Raw genomic sequence first — 17,102 nt, 5'->3', positions numbered from 1 at the left:
TGGAGAGCACAGCTCTAGGCTCTAGAACCCCATCCAGCAGTCACATGAAGGGACTTTTTAAAAGGAAGAACCGAGCATTTATTTTCCCTATAGAAAACAATGCTGAATGGAGCTAGGGAGAGAAATAAGGGGAGGAAGAGAGTAACAGAGATCTGAAAATAGAACTTAGAACAAACCAAAACACAATTCCTTAATTCCTGATCAAAGCCACAAGCAGTCACAAGAGTGACTGAAGCTGGTTGAAGCTGGTTGAACTGGAGCCAGACCAAAGAATAGAAAAGTCAGGTAAAACAAACTTGATTGTGTGTCTGGGGTCTGGGGCAACTTCCTATCAGACACCAAGCTGAGGAGAATTTTCATGTGGACCCAAGACCCTGAGTAGGAGCCAATGGCAACCCATGAAAGGGCTGAGCCAGTGGCCTGCGCTGACTGTGAAGGGGACCCAGGGGGAGTTTCCTGCTCCACCTCCTCCATGGATTCCCCGCACCTTTGCACGTGCTGTTCTCTCGGTCCCAACACTCTTTCCCCAGTTTTTCAGGTGACTGATGCCTTCTCCTCTTTTCAGTCTCAGCTTAACCAGCACCTCCCCTTTGAGGCCTCTCTGATCACCCAACCTAAAGCAGGCCACCCCATTGCTGCCTCTCCCCCAACTGATCTCAGGCCAAATTTTCCATTCATGGCACTTATCACAGTTATAATTCTTTGTAGTTTGTTTACTGTTTGAGGTGTCTCTTCCCCATAAGGGCAGGAACCTTTGTCTGTCTTGTATACATAGAGGATGGACAGATGAAGGGACAGACAGGGCCTGGAGGGAAGGGATCAGAGGGTTAGGTCCTGTGGTGGAAGTCCAGCACACACTCAGGCAGCCTTTCCTCTGGCAAGGACTCTAATACACACTCAGCTTGAGACCACACCCCAGCTCTCAAGAACCCCATCACCAGCATCTTTTGGAGTCTGTTGTCTCAACTTCTAACGAATATCAGAAATAAAAAATGCTCTGCCCTTTACCTTCTGAGACCTGTTGAGATTAAAAAGAAATATTTTATACTCAGTGGCTCAGTCATTTTCTAAAAGGTCAGACTGCCTGGTCCTGGTGGACACTGTGCTCAGTAATGCACGATTAAATCTTGGCCTGAAATGTTATGTCCCTTCCCTTTAATAGACGATGCACCATTCATCCTTGAGGGGCTCTAGTAAATTGCAAAACCATCTATATCTTGTGTGTAAGCCCTGGAGATTACAAACTACCCAGAGCAATAAAAAGGTCAAAGATCTAAGACTCAGAGATGATAAACTAAGAATTCTCTGGCCAATAAAACAACATAGCAACAACCAAAGGCATATAAGGGTGGGCACTCTTGTTCCCAAGATGTGGCAGTGATATTATTTATAACAAGAATGCCAATTTGTGGGGCACACAGGAGCTTTTTTATTTATGTGTCTGGAATTGATCGTGTTCAAAAATTCACTTCTAAGTGAAGGTGACCCAAAAGACTGTGTGTTTCCCCTAACTCATGAGAATAGAATGCTGGCAAAGCATTCAACATAATACTTTATTTCATTAAAAAAAAACTCACACAATTGTATTTTTTCAGGCAAAGTATTCCATTTGGCCCCATATTTCTCCCGTTTTCAAAATTTTCAGATTGCTCATCCCCATGCAAAATAGCTCTCATATGAAATAAGGCCACTGATGCAGGTCTAACCCTCCTCTTGCCCCACGCTGAGAAGGGCTTCCTACTGAATGGAAGCCAATGCACTCAGGTAAAGGTGAACCATCCATTGATACTTGGAAGAATGAAATTAGCCAAACTTCTCAGCTCTTTGGCCTGCTTATTCCATGCCTCCCCTTTCCCAATGGGCAAGAACTTTATCAGTCTAAGTTGGTGCAAATTCTCCTGGTTGAAAAGTCTCCCTTTCACCCAATGTCCTAAGCATCCACATACACCTTTATCATGCACTGAACAGCAACAACAAAAAGATTTAGTCTCGGCTTCAGTTTTTTTCATTAATTCTGTAATTTATTAACTTTAGTTAATAACAATGTACTAATATTCATTAATTGTGATAAATATGCTGTACTAATGTAAGGTGTTAATAATAGAGGAAATCGGACATGGAGTACATGGGAACTCTGTACTTCCTTTGCAACTTTTCTGTAAATCTAAGACTAATCTAAAACAAAAACAAAATTTTTATTAAAACGCCCCCATCTCAGTTATCGAAAGGAATACAGTGGCTTCCCCGCTGCTGGCTTACTAGAGAACAGGACAGTGGTGAGTCTTCTAGGTGGCTCTTTCTCAGCTGCCCTCATACTTCAGAAGTTACGTTTTCCTGCAGTTTCTTGTTCAGCTCAACACTCAGAGAAAGGACTGGTAAATCACATCTCAGAGCAAGGTGTGTCTAAGGGCTCAATCAACTTGCAAGACCGGTGAGGAAGAATCAGTTGTTTCTTCGTTTCCTCCCATCCCTCCACATGCTGCCCATCCTGACATTTCAGTATTGGGTCAGGTGAGTGGGGCCATATGGATTTTTCCTTTTTGGAGTTATTCCAAACAAAACTCTTATTAGTAGTATTTCATTAAGGCCATTCAGGTTGCATCTGAGATCACTCATGGGGGAGCTAGAGAGAAGCACTTTCTCATCTGGGATCTTATTTTTTCAAAGAATATCTAGTTTTCTAAACCTAGGGCATCTGATCTTGAAATTAAAGTTAAGTAGCCACCAACTCACAGGTCACACACTCACCAATCTCCTCTCTAGGACTTTCTGCCTCTTTTACTCCATTCCTGCTGTGGTGTTTCCCTCCTTGTTTCCCACACTCCTCAATGGCCCCACTCACCTGGCCCAACACTGAAATGTCGGGATGGGCAGCATGTAGAGGGGTGGGAGGAGACGAAGAAACAACTGATTCTTCCTCACCCTTTCCCCTCAGTCAGTGAGTTTTGACAAATATATACACCCATTTATAACCACCACCCAAATCAGGATACAGGACATTTCCATCCTTGCCCTTCCCCTCCCCACCCCGCCCTGGCCCAAAGTTCCCCAGCCCTCACCAGCTGGAACACACTGAGCTAATCTATGGTGATAGAAATCATAGCAGTGGTAGCTTGGGGAATGACTGCAAAGAGGCACAAGAGACCTTTTGGGGTGATGGAGATGATCTGCATCTTGATGTGAGTGGTTATACCTGGGCGTATATGTCTATCAACACCAATTTCTATACATAAAATGGGTGCATCTTATTGTATATATGTTACATATGAATAAAGTTAATTGAAAAATTTCCATTGGTGTTAGTTTTAAAGCCCTGGTTATTCCTCCAACCCCTAGCTATTCACCTTCCTTGAAGCATTTCCAGTTCTCCTGGGCCCATGGTGATCTCTTCCTCTCCTGTCTCATTGCCCTCAGAATCCGTGCTCTCCACTTGGCAATTCATCTAATCTTTCTGTGTGACAATTTTATTGTTATTTAGCTTTTTATGAATTCGTGATTTGTCTCCCAGCCAGATTATAAATACCTTGGGGCTGGGAAATCCATTTCCTTAAAGCATGGGGGTCACAACTGCTGGAGATCCAGCAGCCCACTTGCTGAGTGGACAGTGTAAGGGAGGTCTTGTGGGGCCAGAGCACAGACACTGGGATGTGCACCCACAAGGAGAAAAGAATGATCTAGTAAAGGGCAAGGACATGCTGTGGATGGCAAACACCCAATGAGCCAATGAGAGCCAGCCCTGTGCCCCAGCACAGCTCATTTTGTAATGCTTTTCCTGCCTCCCCCCAAATCCTGGTGACCTCTAGGCCTGCTTCAAGCTGTCTCAGGATGTACTGGCTTCATCACCTTGGAAATTCCCTTCATCTCTCTCGTGTTGGCTCTCTATTTCCTGGAGTCTACGTTTTCTTTCCTTTTGGTGGAGCACACCCTTCTACCAACAGCCCTCTCTAAACAGAACACAGAGTATATCTGAGTGTGGGGCTAATGGTGCTCCAGGCAGGGCCCAGCAGCTTCAGAGACCCCAGTCAGCTCCTCTCCTACAGCTGAGACTCACATCAGGTTCCAGGCCCACCAGAACTTGCTGTAAAACATCCTTGACCTTGGGTTCTAATTGATGTTCTGGTGACCTTTCCATTCAACATTCATTCAGTGACTATTAACTGAGAGCCAACTATGAGCCAGGCACTCTTCTAGGCACTGAGGATAAAGTGGTGGACAAAATAAGCAAGGAAGTCCCTACTTTGATTTGGGATGTGATATTGTTGAAGTGGGGTGGGGCATGACCAAAGATAATAAGCAAGTGAACAAATAATAAATAGTGTGATTTCACATGATGATGAGTAGGATGAAGAAAATCAAACAGAATGTTGGGACAGAGGTGGTGATTCCTTGAGGTCAGGTGGCAAGGAAAGCCTCACTGAGGACGTGATATCTGTGTTGTTACTGACGGATAAGGAGTCGTCCATACTGAGATCTGGAGTAAGGGCATTCTAGGCAGGGGAAGAGCATATGCAAAGGCCCTGGGGTAGAAAAAAGCTCAATGAGTTTTGAACAGTGCTGAGTGTCAAGAGCACAGTAAGGAAGTAGAGAATGGCAGATGAGGTCAGGGAAGTAGGCAGAGGTCAAATGACATAAGGCCTTGTATGTTATGAGAGTCGTTGGGATTTCATTCTAACTGTCATTGGAAACCTTTGGGTAGTTTTAAGCCTAGTCCTTGGGACCCTCAAGTACCAAACCGTGCCTTACACATATGGATTTTTCTTTTTTGGACCTAGAATCCTGGACACTCCAATAGTTCCTGGCAGAGAGTATCTGCTGAAAAGCATTAATGAAGACTCCCATGTTTCTGTATTCTCACCCCAATTCCCTACTGGGGGGCCCTTTATCACTTTGCCTTAGACCCTCCACATAACCTAAATTAAAACCCGTGTTTTCTCCCTATTTCTGCAGTCAGACTGGACCCCTCTCAGCATTTGTACCAAGGCTATAGATTATAAACCGTAGCAGCCTACCCAGTCCTAGGAGGTGGCACCAGTACCAGGCCTCATTCTGCCAAGTGCCCTGTGTCTCAAGCTAAAACAGCTCAAGGAGCCACAACAGAACCCAGTTGGGAAGACAGCCCCTCCTCACAGGCCTCCACCACCTGACTCACCTTCACCCAGGGTCTGCTTGAGTAAGTCGTGCTTGGCCTGCAGCTTAGTGATGAGGTTACTGCCGTTCACATATTCTTTAAATTTCTGTAAGACACAAGGCACAAGGACATTACAGATCGCAGGGCCAAGTCTCCAATCTCTGCTCTGGAATGCACCTCTGGGACAGGGAGGTCAAAGGGAGAACACGTCACCCCAAGGACCCCAGTATGGGGAAAGGGAGGCTCTGTGGCTGCTCCTTTGCTCTTCCCCATCAGACCCCCAGCTCTGCCGAGCGGCTGCCCAGTCCCATGACTGCAGGCATTTCAGGTCAGTTCTGGGACCACAAAGAAAGCTCAGGGGAATGGGAGCAGTGAAAGGCGCTGTTGTAAGGTGAGGACTGTGGGAGCTTTGAGTAGAGGGCTTCTTCAGTCATCAAAGCTCCACTGTGCTTCTGGGCCAAGAGCAACAAAGACTGAACCATCCCTGGGGCACACGGCTGAGCGAGAGTGCTCTATCGGACCTGTCAGAGAGGAGCTCGGAACAGGTCTTTCTTCATCTGGCCCCGCTCTGGAGGAGGAAGGGCTCTGCAGGCCCCAGAGACAGTCCTAGTAGAATAACCCCAACTGCACTGGGGAATCTATTTTCTTCTTTTTGCAGATGAGACGGGTAAGGCAGGCACAGAGAAGTGTTGTGCCCAAGCCTCCTGGGACCTCCAGGCTGCCTCTAGCTCAGGAGCCAAGTACAATGCACTCTGAGCAGTGGTGAGGGACTGGGCCACCCAGAATAGAAATGCATCTGTCCCAAGTTCAGCAGGGCCTCAGCCACACCTCCATACAGGTACCAGCTTTCCTGGGCTCCCCTGCCCAGTATCTCATCATGCAAACACAGGGCTGGAGCCCTCTCTGCTGGGGCATGTCTTTGCTGGACCATGAGCCACTGTAGGTGTGGTCCTTGCCCAATTCAGTGACTACTATATGCCTGGTATATAGTAGGTGCTGAGAGATTGAGCTAAATCCCTGACTTGATTAAGTTGGCACAGCAGGGTGAGGAGAGAAACAATAAGCTAATCAAAAAGTAAGTAAAACACACAATTGGTCAGATAGTGAAGAAAGCTATGAACGAAAATAAGGCAGGAATTGAGGATTGGAATTTGGGGCAGACCTGGCCACAAAGCTGACATGTGAGTCAAGGCCTGAAGGAGGTGAGGAAAGGGCCCTGTAGGTACATCGGGGAAGGAGTGTTCTAAGCAGACAGAATGGCAATTGCAAAAGCCCTGAGTATGAAAGTACAAGTATGCCTGTGATTGCCCAAAATCTGCCAGCTAGTTTCTCACAAAGAAATCCATTCTATTGTCCTAGCTAGAAGGTCAGAAAAGGGTGCAGAGGAAGAGAAATGAGCTGTGGAGGCTCAGGATGCCCCCATGTGACCTGTAAAGGAGCTTCTGGAACACCACCATCTTCCTGTGAACAGTTGTAGGGGCAAGGCCATGGGGTAGGGGTTGATGTGTGCATAGTTAAGATTGGGGTCACCTCACACTGTCCCCACCTCAGTGGGTTTCTGCACCAGCTGGGCTGGTGGAAGGTTGTGGTGTCCCCTCACCTTGGCCATGTCCTTCTTAGCTCCTAGGACTTGTCCCTTGGTCCTTCGGAGTCATTTCCCCCTTGTATCTATAGAGCACTCGACAGTGTCAAATACATCCGTTCAGTCCTCACCACAATCTTGGATGGCAAATGGCTGGAGCATTGTCATTTCCATTCTACCCAGGAGGAGACTGGAGCTCAGAGCTGTGTCTAGTCAGTGTATGACCTTGGGAAGATTATTGAATATTTCTGGCTCCATGGCCCCCTCAGGGTAAAATGAGAGTAGACTCACAGTTATCTCCAAGTGTGGCACAAGGACCATGGCCTCCCACTGGCTGGAGAGAGGGTCAAAATGCAGATTCCTGCTCGGGAATACTGAGAGTCTAACCCCTCATTTTACACCAAGGAGGGCACCACAGAGGCCCAGAAATGTTCCCCTTTCCAGGGCCCCACCTCAGGGAAGGTGGTAGTCTAGGAAACTAGGTTTTGAACAAGCTTCCCCTATGATTCAAATGCACACTTCAGTTTAATAACTTCTCACCTAGAGGCTTTCTCTGAATGCTTCTGTTAGCAATGCCCCCTAATTCTATCCTGTGTTTAAGAATTCGTCATAAAATGCACAGCTGAGGTATAAGTAGGTGTCTTCTCTACTACGCCTCACTGCCCCTGGTAGTTGAAGCTTTAATCCCAAATATGTAACTCAAGCCTTAGTGAGTTAGTCACTTACACCCTGGGGTTCTGGGGCCTGTGGACTCTGCCCACTTCTTCCAAGCTTCACCCAGGTTTCACGTGTGACCCATGAAGGAAAGAGTGCCATCAAATTGTACTTATGTCTGCATTAAAAGGAATATTATGCCCTTAATAATACCCCCAAATAATGTCACAACATCAAGTCATGAGGTCTACTAGCCAACGAGGATTATAAGTTGAATACTAACATTAACATTGATCACCCTTTATGATGGATGTTGGTGAATTCCATCTTTTAATTTCAAGCAGGCTGGACCCCCTTTTCTGCATCTGCCACCCAAATTGCTTCGCTTCTGCTGCCAGAGTGAATTAATACTCATATCCATTCCTCACTTATCTTTGTAACCCATAAATTTTCTCTGCAAACATAGGTGGTCCCCAGTGTAAGTGGTGAACACCAAAGACTGGCATCGGCAGATTCACTAAGACTAGCTATGAATTCTTTTTTGAGAACAACAAAGTTGAAGAGTGTTGGTTGAGGAGATGGGTTTTTGACAAGGGATCTGACAAGGCCTGTCATAAGGTGAATGCTAGAATTGGGTGGATTTATGACTGGTTAAATGACCACAATCTAAAGATGCTGATTAGGAGGTCAATATTAGCCTAGTGGCCTGTTTTGAACGACTCTGTCTTTGGCCTTGCCCCTGACATATCCCTTTTTTTTATTTTTATTGACAAACACTGAGGTTTGGAAGCCCCACTCACTGAGTCTGCAGACCACACAAGGTCTGAAGAGAAAGTATATATGGTGAAAGTATATATGGATCAGGATCTTGTCAGTCTAGAGTTATGCACTGAATCCATGAAGAAGATCTCTAACTGGTGATAAACATAAGACCTACGCAAGACGTCACCTACTCATCCTTCAGGAGGAGGGCAACCTAGTTTAATGTTAGTGCATAGGGAATAGAGATTTAATTGGTATTAACTTAGCTTTATTTTTAAAAAAGGAATATGATCTTAGGACACATGAAAAGGAGCATAGCACCTACTGTGGAAGGAGGTGAGAGTTTAGCTCTAGCCTGCGCTGGTCAGACCACACTGCTGGGAGTCTCACTTTGGAAGAGGCTTTGACAAATGGAACGTGTCCAGAAGAGAGTCACTAGGATACTGAGGCCTCTCCAAGGGAAAGCTTATGAGGCAGGACTGAAAGAACCAGATGTGTCTAACCTGGCAATGAAAACCCAGCTCCCTGTGACCGATGACTGACCTGTAGAATTAGCCACTCTCCGGATAACCCCAGAGAAGAGAATCAAGATCAATGACCAGAAATCCCAGTGAGGCAGATTTTTGAATAAAACAGAGATAATGGAAAACATTATAATATCTATAGCCAGCCACAGGCCAAAAAAAAGGGCTGCTAGAAAAGGAGGGAGCTTTTCTACTTGGGCTGTTCAAGCAGAGCTGATGACTTTTTGAAGAGATATGATTGGATGGGATAAAGCATCAGATGGAGGATTTAAGGTCCCTGAAAACCCCAAATTCTATGTTCACTAAACACAGGTTGAACTACTGCCCTGACGCCCTTATCTGTGTTCCTCCCTGTCCCGGGCCAAGTGGAATGTTAGCCATCTGGAATTTTACATGAAAGCCTGGCAACTCACCACCAATTTGCACGGATCATGCAGGGCATTGTTTTCAAGCCTGCACCCCAATTTTAGACAACGCAACACGACAACCATCCACTAAACTTCAGGGTTGTTACATGGGGCTTGCACTTGGCTCCATTACCATTTTCCTCTCACCCTACTGAACAGTTTTTTTCCTAGAACAGGAAAGTTGCAATAACCATCAATTCAAGATCAATGCAGATACTATCACTGGTGATTCAATTTCTGCATTTCACAAAGCCAGCCAGGCAACTTAATTTGGGAAGCACGTTGGAAGAACTGTCGGTGTAACTGACCCACGTGGCTTCACTGGCTCCCACTAGCCTGGGCTGCTCTTCAGAAGTCAATGCCAGCGGGTAAGCAGACAGCAGGTTCTGGGCCCACTTACTGTAAAATAAAACATCTCTGTCTCCTGCTGGTTGGCTCTCCTTTTGGCGATGTTGATCTTGCTCATGTAGGTCTCAGAGGCAGCCGACTTTACAGACTCTGTGGACCGACTGTGTTGGAAGGCATCAGAGACATCAAAGTCCTCCACGGTCAGCATGTCCTGTAAGGTCTGCATGGTGGCATCCAGGGTTTTTCTCACCTGGGAAAGCATGTCGACAGGAAACCTTTACCCTCAGAATGCCTTTGACACCTCAAAGTCCTTTTCCTAACCATTACTTTATTTCTTCCACACAACGCCTCTAGGAGGCAGGCAGGACAAAGATGATCATTCCCATTATATTGATGTGCAAAGTAAGGCCAGTTAGCTGGCTGGGGTGAGCACCTAGGTTGACCAATCTAAAGTCATTTTATTAGATTGCTTCAGCCAGAGAGAGCCTTGGAGAATATTGTGACGAATAAGGAACTCAGGTTTCTTGGTTTGTTTCTCTTTACCTGGTTATAGTTTAGCCCCAAACTATATGGAAGCCATGCCCCTTGAGGAAGGAAAACACTAGAAACACTCTTGGTTCTCTTCAGGATGGGGACAAAGACTGGATAAGGTGAGCGGCCATCCTCCATGAATGAACTCTCCGGCTATCTGCCACCTGAGTCCTATCAAAACCTTCACAGAAAAGAGAACTTCGAGGAAGAGAGATGTGGAGACACCACAGTCTAGTCATTTCTCCAGAATCCTGACTTCTGCCTTGGGAATGAGTGGGACCCCTGGAAGGCTACACATGCAAGGCCCACGAGCCCTCACCTCACTATACCCCGTCACTGATTTGAGCTTAAATGGCAAACCCTATAATTTGATGGAGCGTCATTCCAAAAACACTCACAGGAGAAACTGTACCTACATTCACTGTTAAATTACTGTTGCTCAAAGTCTCTTGTCACTCAGGTCTCAACTTAAATGTCACATCGTGGTGACATCAGGCTCCCTGACTAACAATTTTTAACTTAGTGCCTATCTCTGTCTAATAATCTGCATACTCATTATTTATTAGTTTGTTTTCTTTTGTATTTTGATTACTATCTCTCTTTTCTCAGTAGAATATAAACTCCATGAGAGGAGGTTCTATGATGTCTTGTTCACTCACTTTACTCTGCATTTTAGCACAATGTTTAGCACATAATATATGCTTAAGAAATACCTGAATAAGTATTCATTGAATAAAAACGTGTTGCATGAATACATTAACGACTCAGTTCTTTCTAATACAGCCTGACAGAAGCTCAGGTCCCAAATCAAGAATTCCATGACCATGAACAGCCTCTACAGAGGAACACTTGCTTCATTCTTTCTGTGGCCCTAATTTCCAATTTAAATTCCATTAACATTATTATCCAAACACTATTCCATGTAAATACTTTAAAATGCTTCGGGGAAAGATGTAGGCAGGAGTAAATAAAGAAAACACTCTGTTCATCTCCTCTGTCTTCTCAGGTTTGAAAAACAAATATATAATTTGTCTCCACAAAACCTCCCCCCAGGGACTGCTTTGATTCATCATCATCTTGAGTGACTGTCTCACATTCATGTTCATCCTACTTCTGTCCTTTATGAAGACAGAGTGAACTGCCCTCTCTGCCAGGATAGCCCTCTTGAGGTGTGAAGACAGGACCCTGGCTCCCATTGCCTGCTGTGACTGCACTTCTCAATGAAAAACTTGTCCACGATATCTAGTGACACTCCCCACATCCTGGTGTCCACCAGTTGGTTGACATCCTCCCCGCATGGAGGCATCCAGGCTGGAATAGAATTCTTCCCACCTAGCCTCATCAGTCTACATCAGAATGAAACCACCACAGCTGGGCTTTCCATTTGTACCCTCCCAGTGGTAATCCTGTGCCACCAGCTGCATGGGAGGTATGCTGACCATGGTAAGATAGAAGTTCCTTGGGGCTCAGAATCCATGACACATTTAGTGTGCCTGGGGTTGTTTATTTAATTGTATACATTAAAATACCTATTATTATTTCTGATGATAAAAATAACATAAATAACATTACAGAAAATAGAGAAAAGCACAAAAAAGAAAACAGAAATCACCTATAATCCACAACCCAGACATAACCACTATTTACATTTGGAAGTATTTCTTTCCAGTCTTTTTTCTATGCCTATGAATACACACAAATATATATGCACATACTCTAGTCTACCTGAGTTATGATAATACTGAACATAAAATTTTACTTTCTCTTTGTATTTCTTTAACTCAGCATCTTGTGAGCATTCCCCCTGAAAGATTCTTTGTGTGCATGATTTTAATGGTTGTGTGAAAGTCCATCTTACAGATGAACCCTAATTTCTTATGTATTCTTTGGTGAATGTGGACTCTCCAGGACAAGTTAGGCCTTTGTAAGGAAATCCCTTAATAGGGCCGAGGGGTTCACTCACCTCCTCATTCTCTATCTTGAGAGTGGCCAGTCTGGACTGCAGCTGGTGGTACCGCATGAGTAATTCTGTCTGGACGGGCTGCTGAGCACTGACCTGGCACACCTGTAGGAAAAACAGTCCCCACTTGCAGTCACCCAGTGTCCTCATCATCTGTGTGGAGTTAGGGCAGGAGCTATCTCTATATATAAAAGGCTAATATGCTAAGTGTCTGACCATCCAACCAGTCGCTATGACATGCACTGACCACCTGGGGGCAGATGCTCAATGCAGGAGCTGCCGTGATGCACACTGGCCATTTACAAATTGACCTGGCGCCGACAAAGCAACACTCAGCTTCCCGCAAGTGGGACACAGGCCCCGCCACCACCCTCGAGCAACAGCCCACCAAATCACAGCCAATGCCGCTGAGACCCCATGGCACAAAATGCGGCCCACAGCCCAGCCCAGCCTGGAAACGGTCGCTGTGGGCACTGGGTAATGATGTCACGTAGCAACACCTGGCTTCCTCTCCCTAGTGACGACTAGCCTCCTTGCAGTTTTTTCAGCCCAGGAACATGACTTGCTTAATAGCTAGGTGGAAACATTTCACACTGTAACCAAATGTCTGTGAAGCATTTTCCCGTGCTTCATCTCATTTGATCCTCATAGAAGTCCTGGAGTAAGTAAGTAGACAGGAGACTTGATGGAACCCTATTTTCTTTTCATTAGCCAGAAAATGGAGATTTAGAAAGTTTAGAAACTTGACCTGACTGAAAGAAGAAATGGTGGACCTTGAAAATGACTTCAGGTTTTCTCACTGCACAGAATATAGTCAAACACTGCTGCAGTTAAATATTTTACCCTTTGTTCTCCCTGCATGATCTACAATAATAATCAGCTTCATGTTGATGTTTACTGCTGTGTTGCTGACAATTACCTGAAAGAGAAGTTGGGGTGCTTCACTGGGCTGGAAAAAGTTTAGCTACATCAGAAAGCAGGTCTAGTTAAGCAAGTTTATTCTATATCTATAAAAGGCTAAGTTGACTTGCGCATGCACGATGCATATAAAGCTCTCGCTGGTGCCAATCACATGCGTGTTTCGATCTGTCATTGTCAATTGTCAATTTGGTTGACACTTCTATAGAGAAAGGGCGAATAGTGATATTAAAATATTTCTTCTAATTAATTTCCTTTCAATGTGCACGAATCTGTGTACTGGAACACTAGTCACTAATATCCCTATCGGATGCTGAGGAAACAGGCTTAGAGAGCTTAAATGACTTGCCATAGGTAACACCACTTATACCTGATAACACCTGATGGGAACCAGGGGCCACCCTCTCTAATTGCAAGGTGTGGCCTCTCAGTTATGGTCTTTTACACTGTGCCCTCTTGAGGGTTTACTAAGAGCTCTGACATAATCTCATAAAGTGAGACTAGTTAATTTCCAGGCAGGAAGTTATGGTAAGAAAGCAACCACCTAAAAGAAGCCAAATGGAAAGAACGATGAATGGGGAACAATGATCCAGGTGCTCCTATTTCTCAGCAGGAAGATGCTTCAGAGAGGCAACTGTGAGGTGATCGCCTCTCACAGACCATCTTCCCCAGCAGGTAGATTGGGTGAGAGGTGGAGGAGACAAATACTGTTCTCCCTACATCCATTCCACCCAGGGCTCTGTCACCACCTGCAGTCTGGGCTGCCTGGGGTGACTCAGCTGAGATCACAAGGAACAGCAGGGCTCTGTTATTTATTAGTGATTTACCACTAACTAGGCAACCCAAACTTTGCAGTCATCAGTAGTAACCATGAGGTCAGAATTTTCAAGGCCAGATAAAAGGGTTGGACATGAGGGATGGGGCAGGTGTTGCAGAAAGCCCTACATAGGACTCTCCTTTGCAAATGAAGAAAGTGAGTAGAGCCACCTGGAGGGTCCAGCAAATGCTCTCTGCTAAGGAGCTTCCTTGTCCCTTCCCACCAAGCAAGTTCAGTGGATGACCCAGCTGAGCTCTCACAAGATCCAGAGGCTGGTGGGGTCTTGTGCACTATTGGTCTGGGTCCCCCGAACTCCCACGTGCATAGGTGGATATGTCTAGGAGGGACAGGGGCCACTAGGACAAAGTTCTGTGCACATATCCCTGGGGTAGAGATAATGGAGATGGGGAGACAGATATGATGTCTTGTGGCTATTCTCTTCAGTTCCAAGACTAAGGCCTGAGCCCCAGAGAGAGGGGGGAACTATTTGCATAAAGGATTTTGTGAAACTTGGGTAACTAGAGTGTTTCTTTGGGGCCAGTGACCAGTGCCTTATCCTCCCTCCCACCCCAGAATATAGCAAGAATCTGAGCAGCACCAGCACTGAAGGAAACGCAGTTGGTGGTATGCCTCCTGTAGTGGAGGGCAGGCAGTGCCCTCGAGAGGACATTAGCCAGAGTGGCTGTGATGAGGCCCAGACTCCAGTGATTGAAGGGAAGAATGTATGCAGATATGGGACTCTCTTGGGCTATTCTAGAGTAACTGGGAGGGATTCTAAGGAGCACTAAGGTCCTGCAATTCTGCGGGTGGAGAACTTGAGCCAGTAAGGTTAAGGTATTAGTGGTAAACTCCTTGGCTGGGAAAGCCCTTGAACCAAGAACTTGACCCCAGGCCTCTGAGATAAACATGCTGCATGTGGATTGGAGGCTGATGGTCCCCTCCCACCAATGTTCTGGGAGCACGTGGGGGAACAGACGGAAGCAGTTTCAAGCATGGGCTCCTGGGAGGAACCTACCTCATCCCCCATGTGGGGCTGGAACTCAAACTTGAGTGGAGGACAGAAGACCTGGTTGTACATGTCCATGACCGTGTGCTTGTCACTTCTGGAATCCAGGTTGTCCACCGCATTCTCAATAATATCCAGCCCCTCGTGGCGAGAGGTCTCCAGGTTGTACTCGGCTGAGAGGTAGGTCCGGAAGGTGCGGGCCAGGCTGGCATGAAAGCCCAAATCACAGCACTTGGAGACAGGCAGACAACAGAAGGGTGCAGGTGAGGGCTGTGACGTGAAGGTGGGGACCACAAGTATTTCCTGTCCCATCATGATGACCTTTCATTCCATAGTCAAAATCTTTCATCCTGGGGGCCCTTGTGCATTTTGGAACCCTACCACACAAATCATATTAAACCCTTCAGGGAGACTTGGGGATTGCAATTTGGGCAACAGCAGAACTTCTCTCAGCTTCCCAAATTCACCACATTCTTTCTCATCTCCAGGCCTTCTCACATGCATTCCCTCTGCCTGGCATACTCTTCCTCTCTCCTCCTGCCTAAACATCCTTCCTTCAGGTTTTAGTTTAGAGGTTAGTTCCTCCAGGAAGTCTTCCTTGATGTTCTCCCCACTCAGAGTTTACATCTGAGGTCCCTCCTCTAGGGGACCACATCTCTCTCCAGTTCCCTCATTGTGACACCTGCCTCGTGGCATTGTGATTGTCTGTTAACATATCAGGGTTATACAGGGTAAGCTCCATGAGGGCAGAGCCACTGGCTTTTGTCTACTGTAGCACCTCAAGACCTAGAATGAGCAGCTGCTCAATAAACATGAGAAGCAGTCCCAGTTCTAACATAGGTGACAGAGGCTCTCCCTGATGATGCCACTCACAACAGTCTTTCTCCAAGCATGGCTGTCCTACGCAACTGGTATGGAAATCAGTGTTCCATTCTCCTTTTGCTTAAATGGCCTGATTTCTCCACTGATAACATCTCCAAGTAAAGCTGACTTGTGTATAGTGGACCCTTAAACAACTCAGGTTTGAACTGTGCAGGCTTGGAGTTTTTTCACTAAATATGCAGTCAGCCCTCCATATCCCAGCTTTCACATCCTCACATTACACCAACCGTGGATTGAAGAGAGTATTTTTGATCCAACGTTGGGAATCTGTGTAGGAGGAGGGCCAACTATATGCACTGTCCTATACCATCTATATATATAAAGAGCCAGGGTCCATAACATTCAAAACGCCCGAAGGGATGACCGAAGGGACGACCGAATGCCAGGCTGCACACGCAGCAAGCTCGGGTGGGCAGGGACTGGCCAGTGGGCTGAATTGCTGACCTCTTAGAGAGAGAGAGAGAGGTGGGGCTGATCAGCAGCCGCCCCAGGCTGCTGGCAAGGTTTTCTCTCTCTCTGAGAGGTCAGCAGTTCAGCCCACTGGCCAGCAGCCTAGGGCAGCTGCTGATCAGCTCCACCTCTCTGATCAGGCCTGGAGACGCTGACTGGCATAGAAACCGACCAATCAGAACTAAATCTGGGTGAACTGTGAGGAGCCAATGGCTGCCTGGGGGGTGGAGCTTTTGACTCTGACTGGCATAGAAACCGACCAATCAGAACCTAATCTGGGTGAACTGTGAAGGCAGAACCTAAGGTGGGGGCTGAGGAGGGGTTTTAAGGGAAACAGCTGTTTGGTGTAAGGTGTACGAAAGCAGTTCAAATTTTTAATAACCAGTTTGGCAGTACAGTGCATATGGCTGGCTATCAGTCCAGATATAGGAATTATGTATTTTTGTCTTCCAAGAGCATCTCCTCCTGCTGAAAAAGGCTTTTCCCCCCATTTAAGCAATCCTATCCTATATAATCTATCTATACTAATAAAAGAGTAATATGCTAATTAGACCAGGTCAACCGGCCATCTTATGGACGCCCAACTTCCTTCTGGACAAAGCCATGGTGGTGGGGGCCAAGACAGAGGCAGTTAGGGGTAATCAGGCTGGCATGGGAGGGCAGTTGGGGGTGAGATCAGGCCAGCAGGGGAGGGCAGTTGGGGGCGATCAGGCCAGCAGAAGAGAGCAGTTAGGGGTGAGATCAGGCTGGCAGGGAAGGACTGTTGGGGGCGAGATCAGGCAGGCAGAGGCAGTTGGGGGCGATCAGGCCAGTAGGGGAGAGAAGTTAGGGGCAAGATCAGGCCGGCAGGGGAGGGCAGTTAGAGGCAATTAGGCAGGCAGGCAGAGTCAGTTAGGGGCAATCAGTCAGGCAGGCAGAGAGGTTAGGGGCAATCAGGCAGGCAGGCAGAGGGGTTAGGGACGATCAGGCAGGCAGGAAGAAGCAGTTAGGGGCGATCAGGCAGGCAGGCAGAGAGGTTAGGGGCAATCAGGCAGGCAGGCAGAGGGGTTAGGGGCGATCAGGCAGGCAGGAAGAGGCAGTTAGGGGTGATCAGGCAGGCAGGGAGGTGAGCGGTTAGAAGCCAGCGGTCCCAG

General features: G+C 46.6%; 1 protein-coding gene across 1 annotated transcript in view; it reads right to left on the bottom strand.

The window, feature by feature from the left end:
- Positions 1-17,102, bottom strand: part of SRGAP3 (SLIT-ROBO Rho GTPase activating protein 3) — a 234,288-nt gene that overhangs the window by 44,537 nt on the left and 172,649 nt on the right. Inside the window, exons 7-10 of the mRNA XM_054708117.1 lie at positions 14,647-14,868; positions 11,900-12,001; positions 9,458-9,655; positions 5,150-5,234 (exon numbers count right to left, since the gene is read on the bottom strand). Of these exons, the coding sequence (XP_054564092.1) occupies positions 5,150-5,234; positions 9,458-9,655; positions 11,900-12,001; positions 14,647-14,868 (607 nt within the window). The remainder of the gene's footprint in view (positions 1-5,149; positions 5,235-9,457; positions 9,656-11,899; positions 12,002-14,646; positions 14,869-17,102) is intronic.

The sequence above is a fragment of the Eptesicus fuscus genome, chromosome 18 (genome assembly GCF_027574615.1).
Source record: "Eptesicus fuscus isolate TK198812 chromosome 18, DD_ASM_mEF_20220401, whole genome shotgun sequence".
NCBI classification, from domain to species: domain Eukaryota; kingdom Metazoa; phylum Chordata; class Mammalia; order Chiroptera; family Vespertilionidae; genus Eptesicus; species Eptesicus fuscus.
Note: the sequence above shows the minus strand (reverse complement) of the source record. Positions and strands in the feature narration are given on the sequence as shown.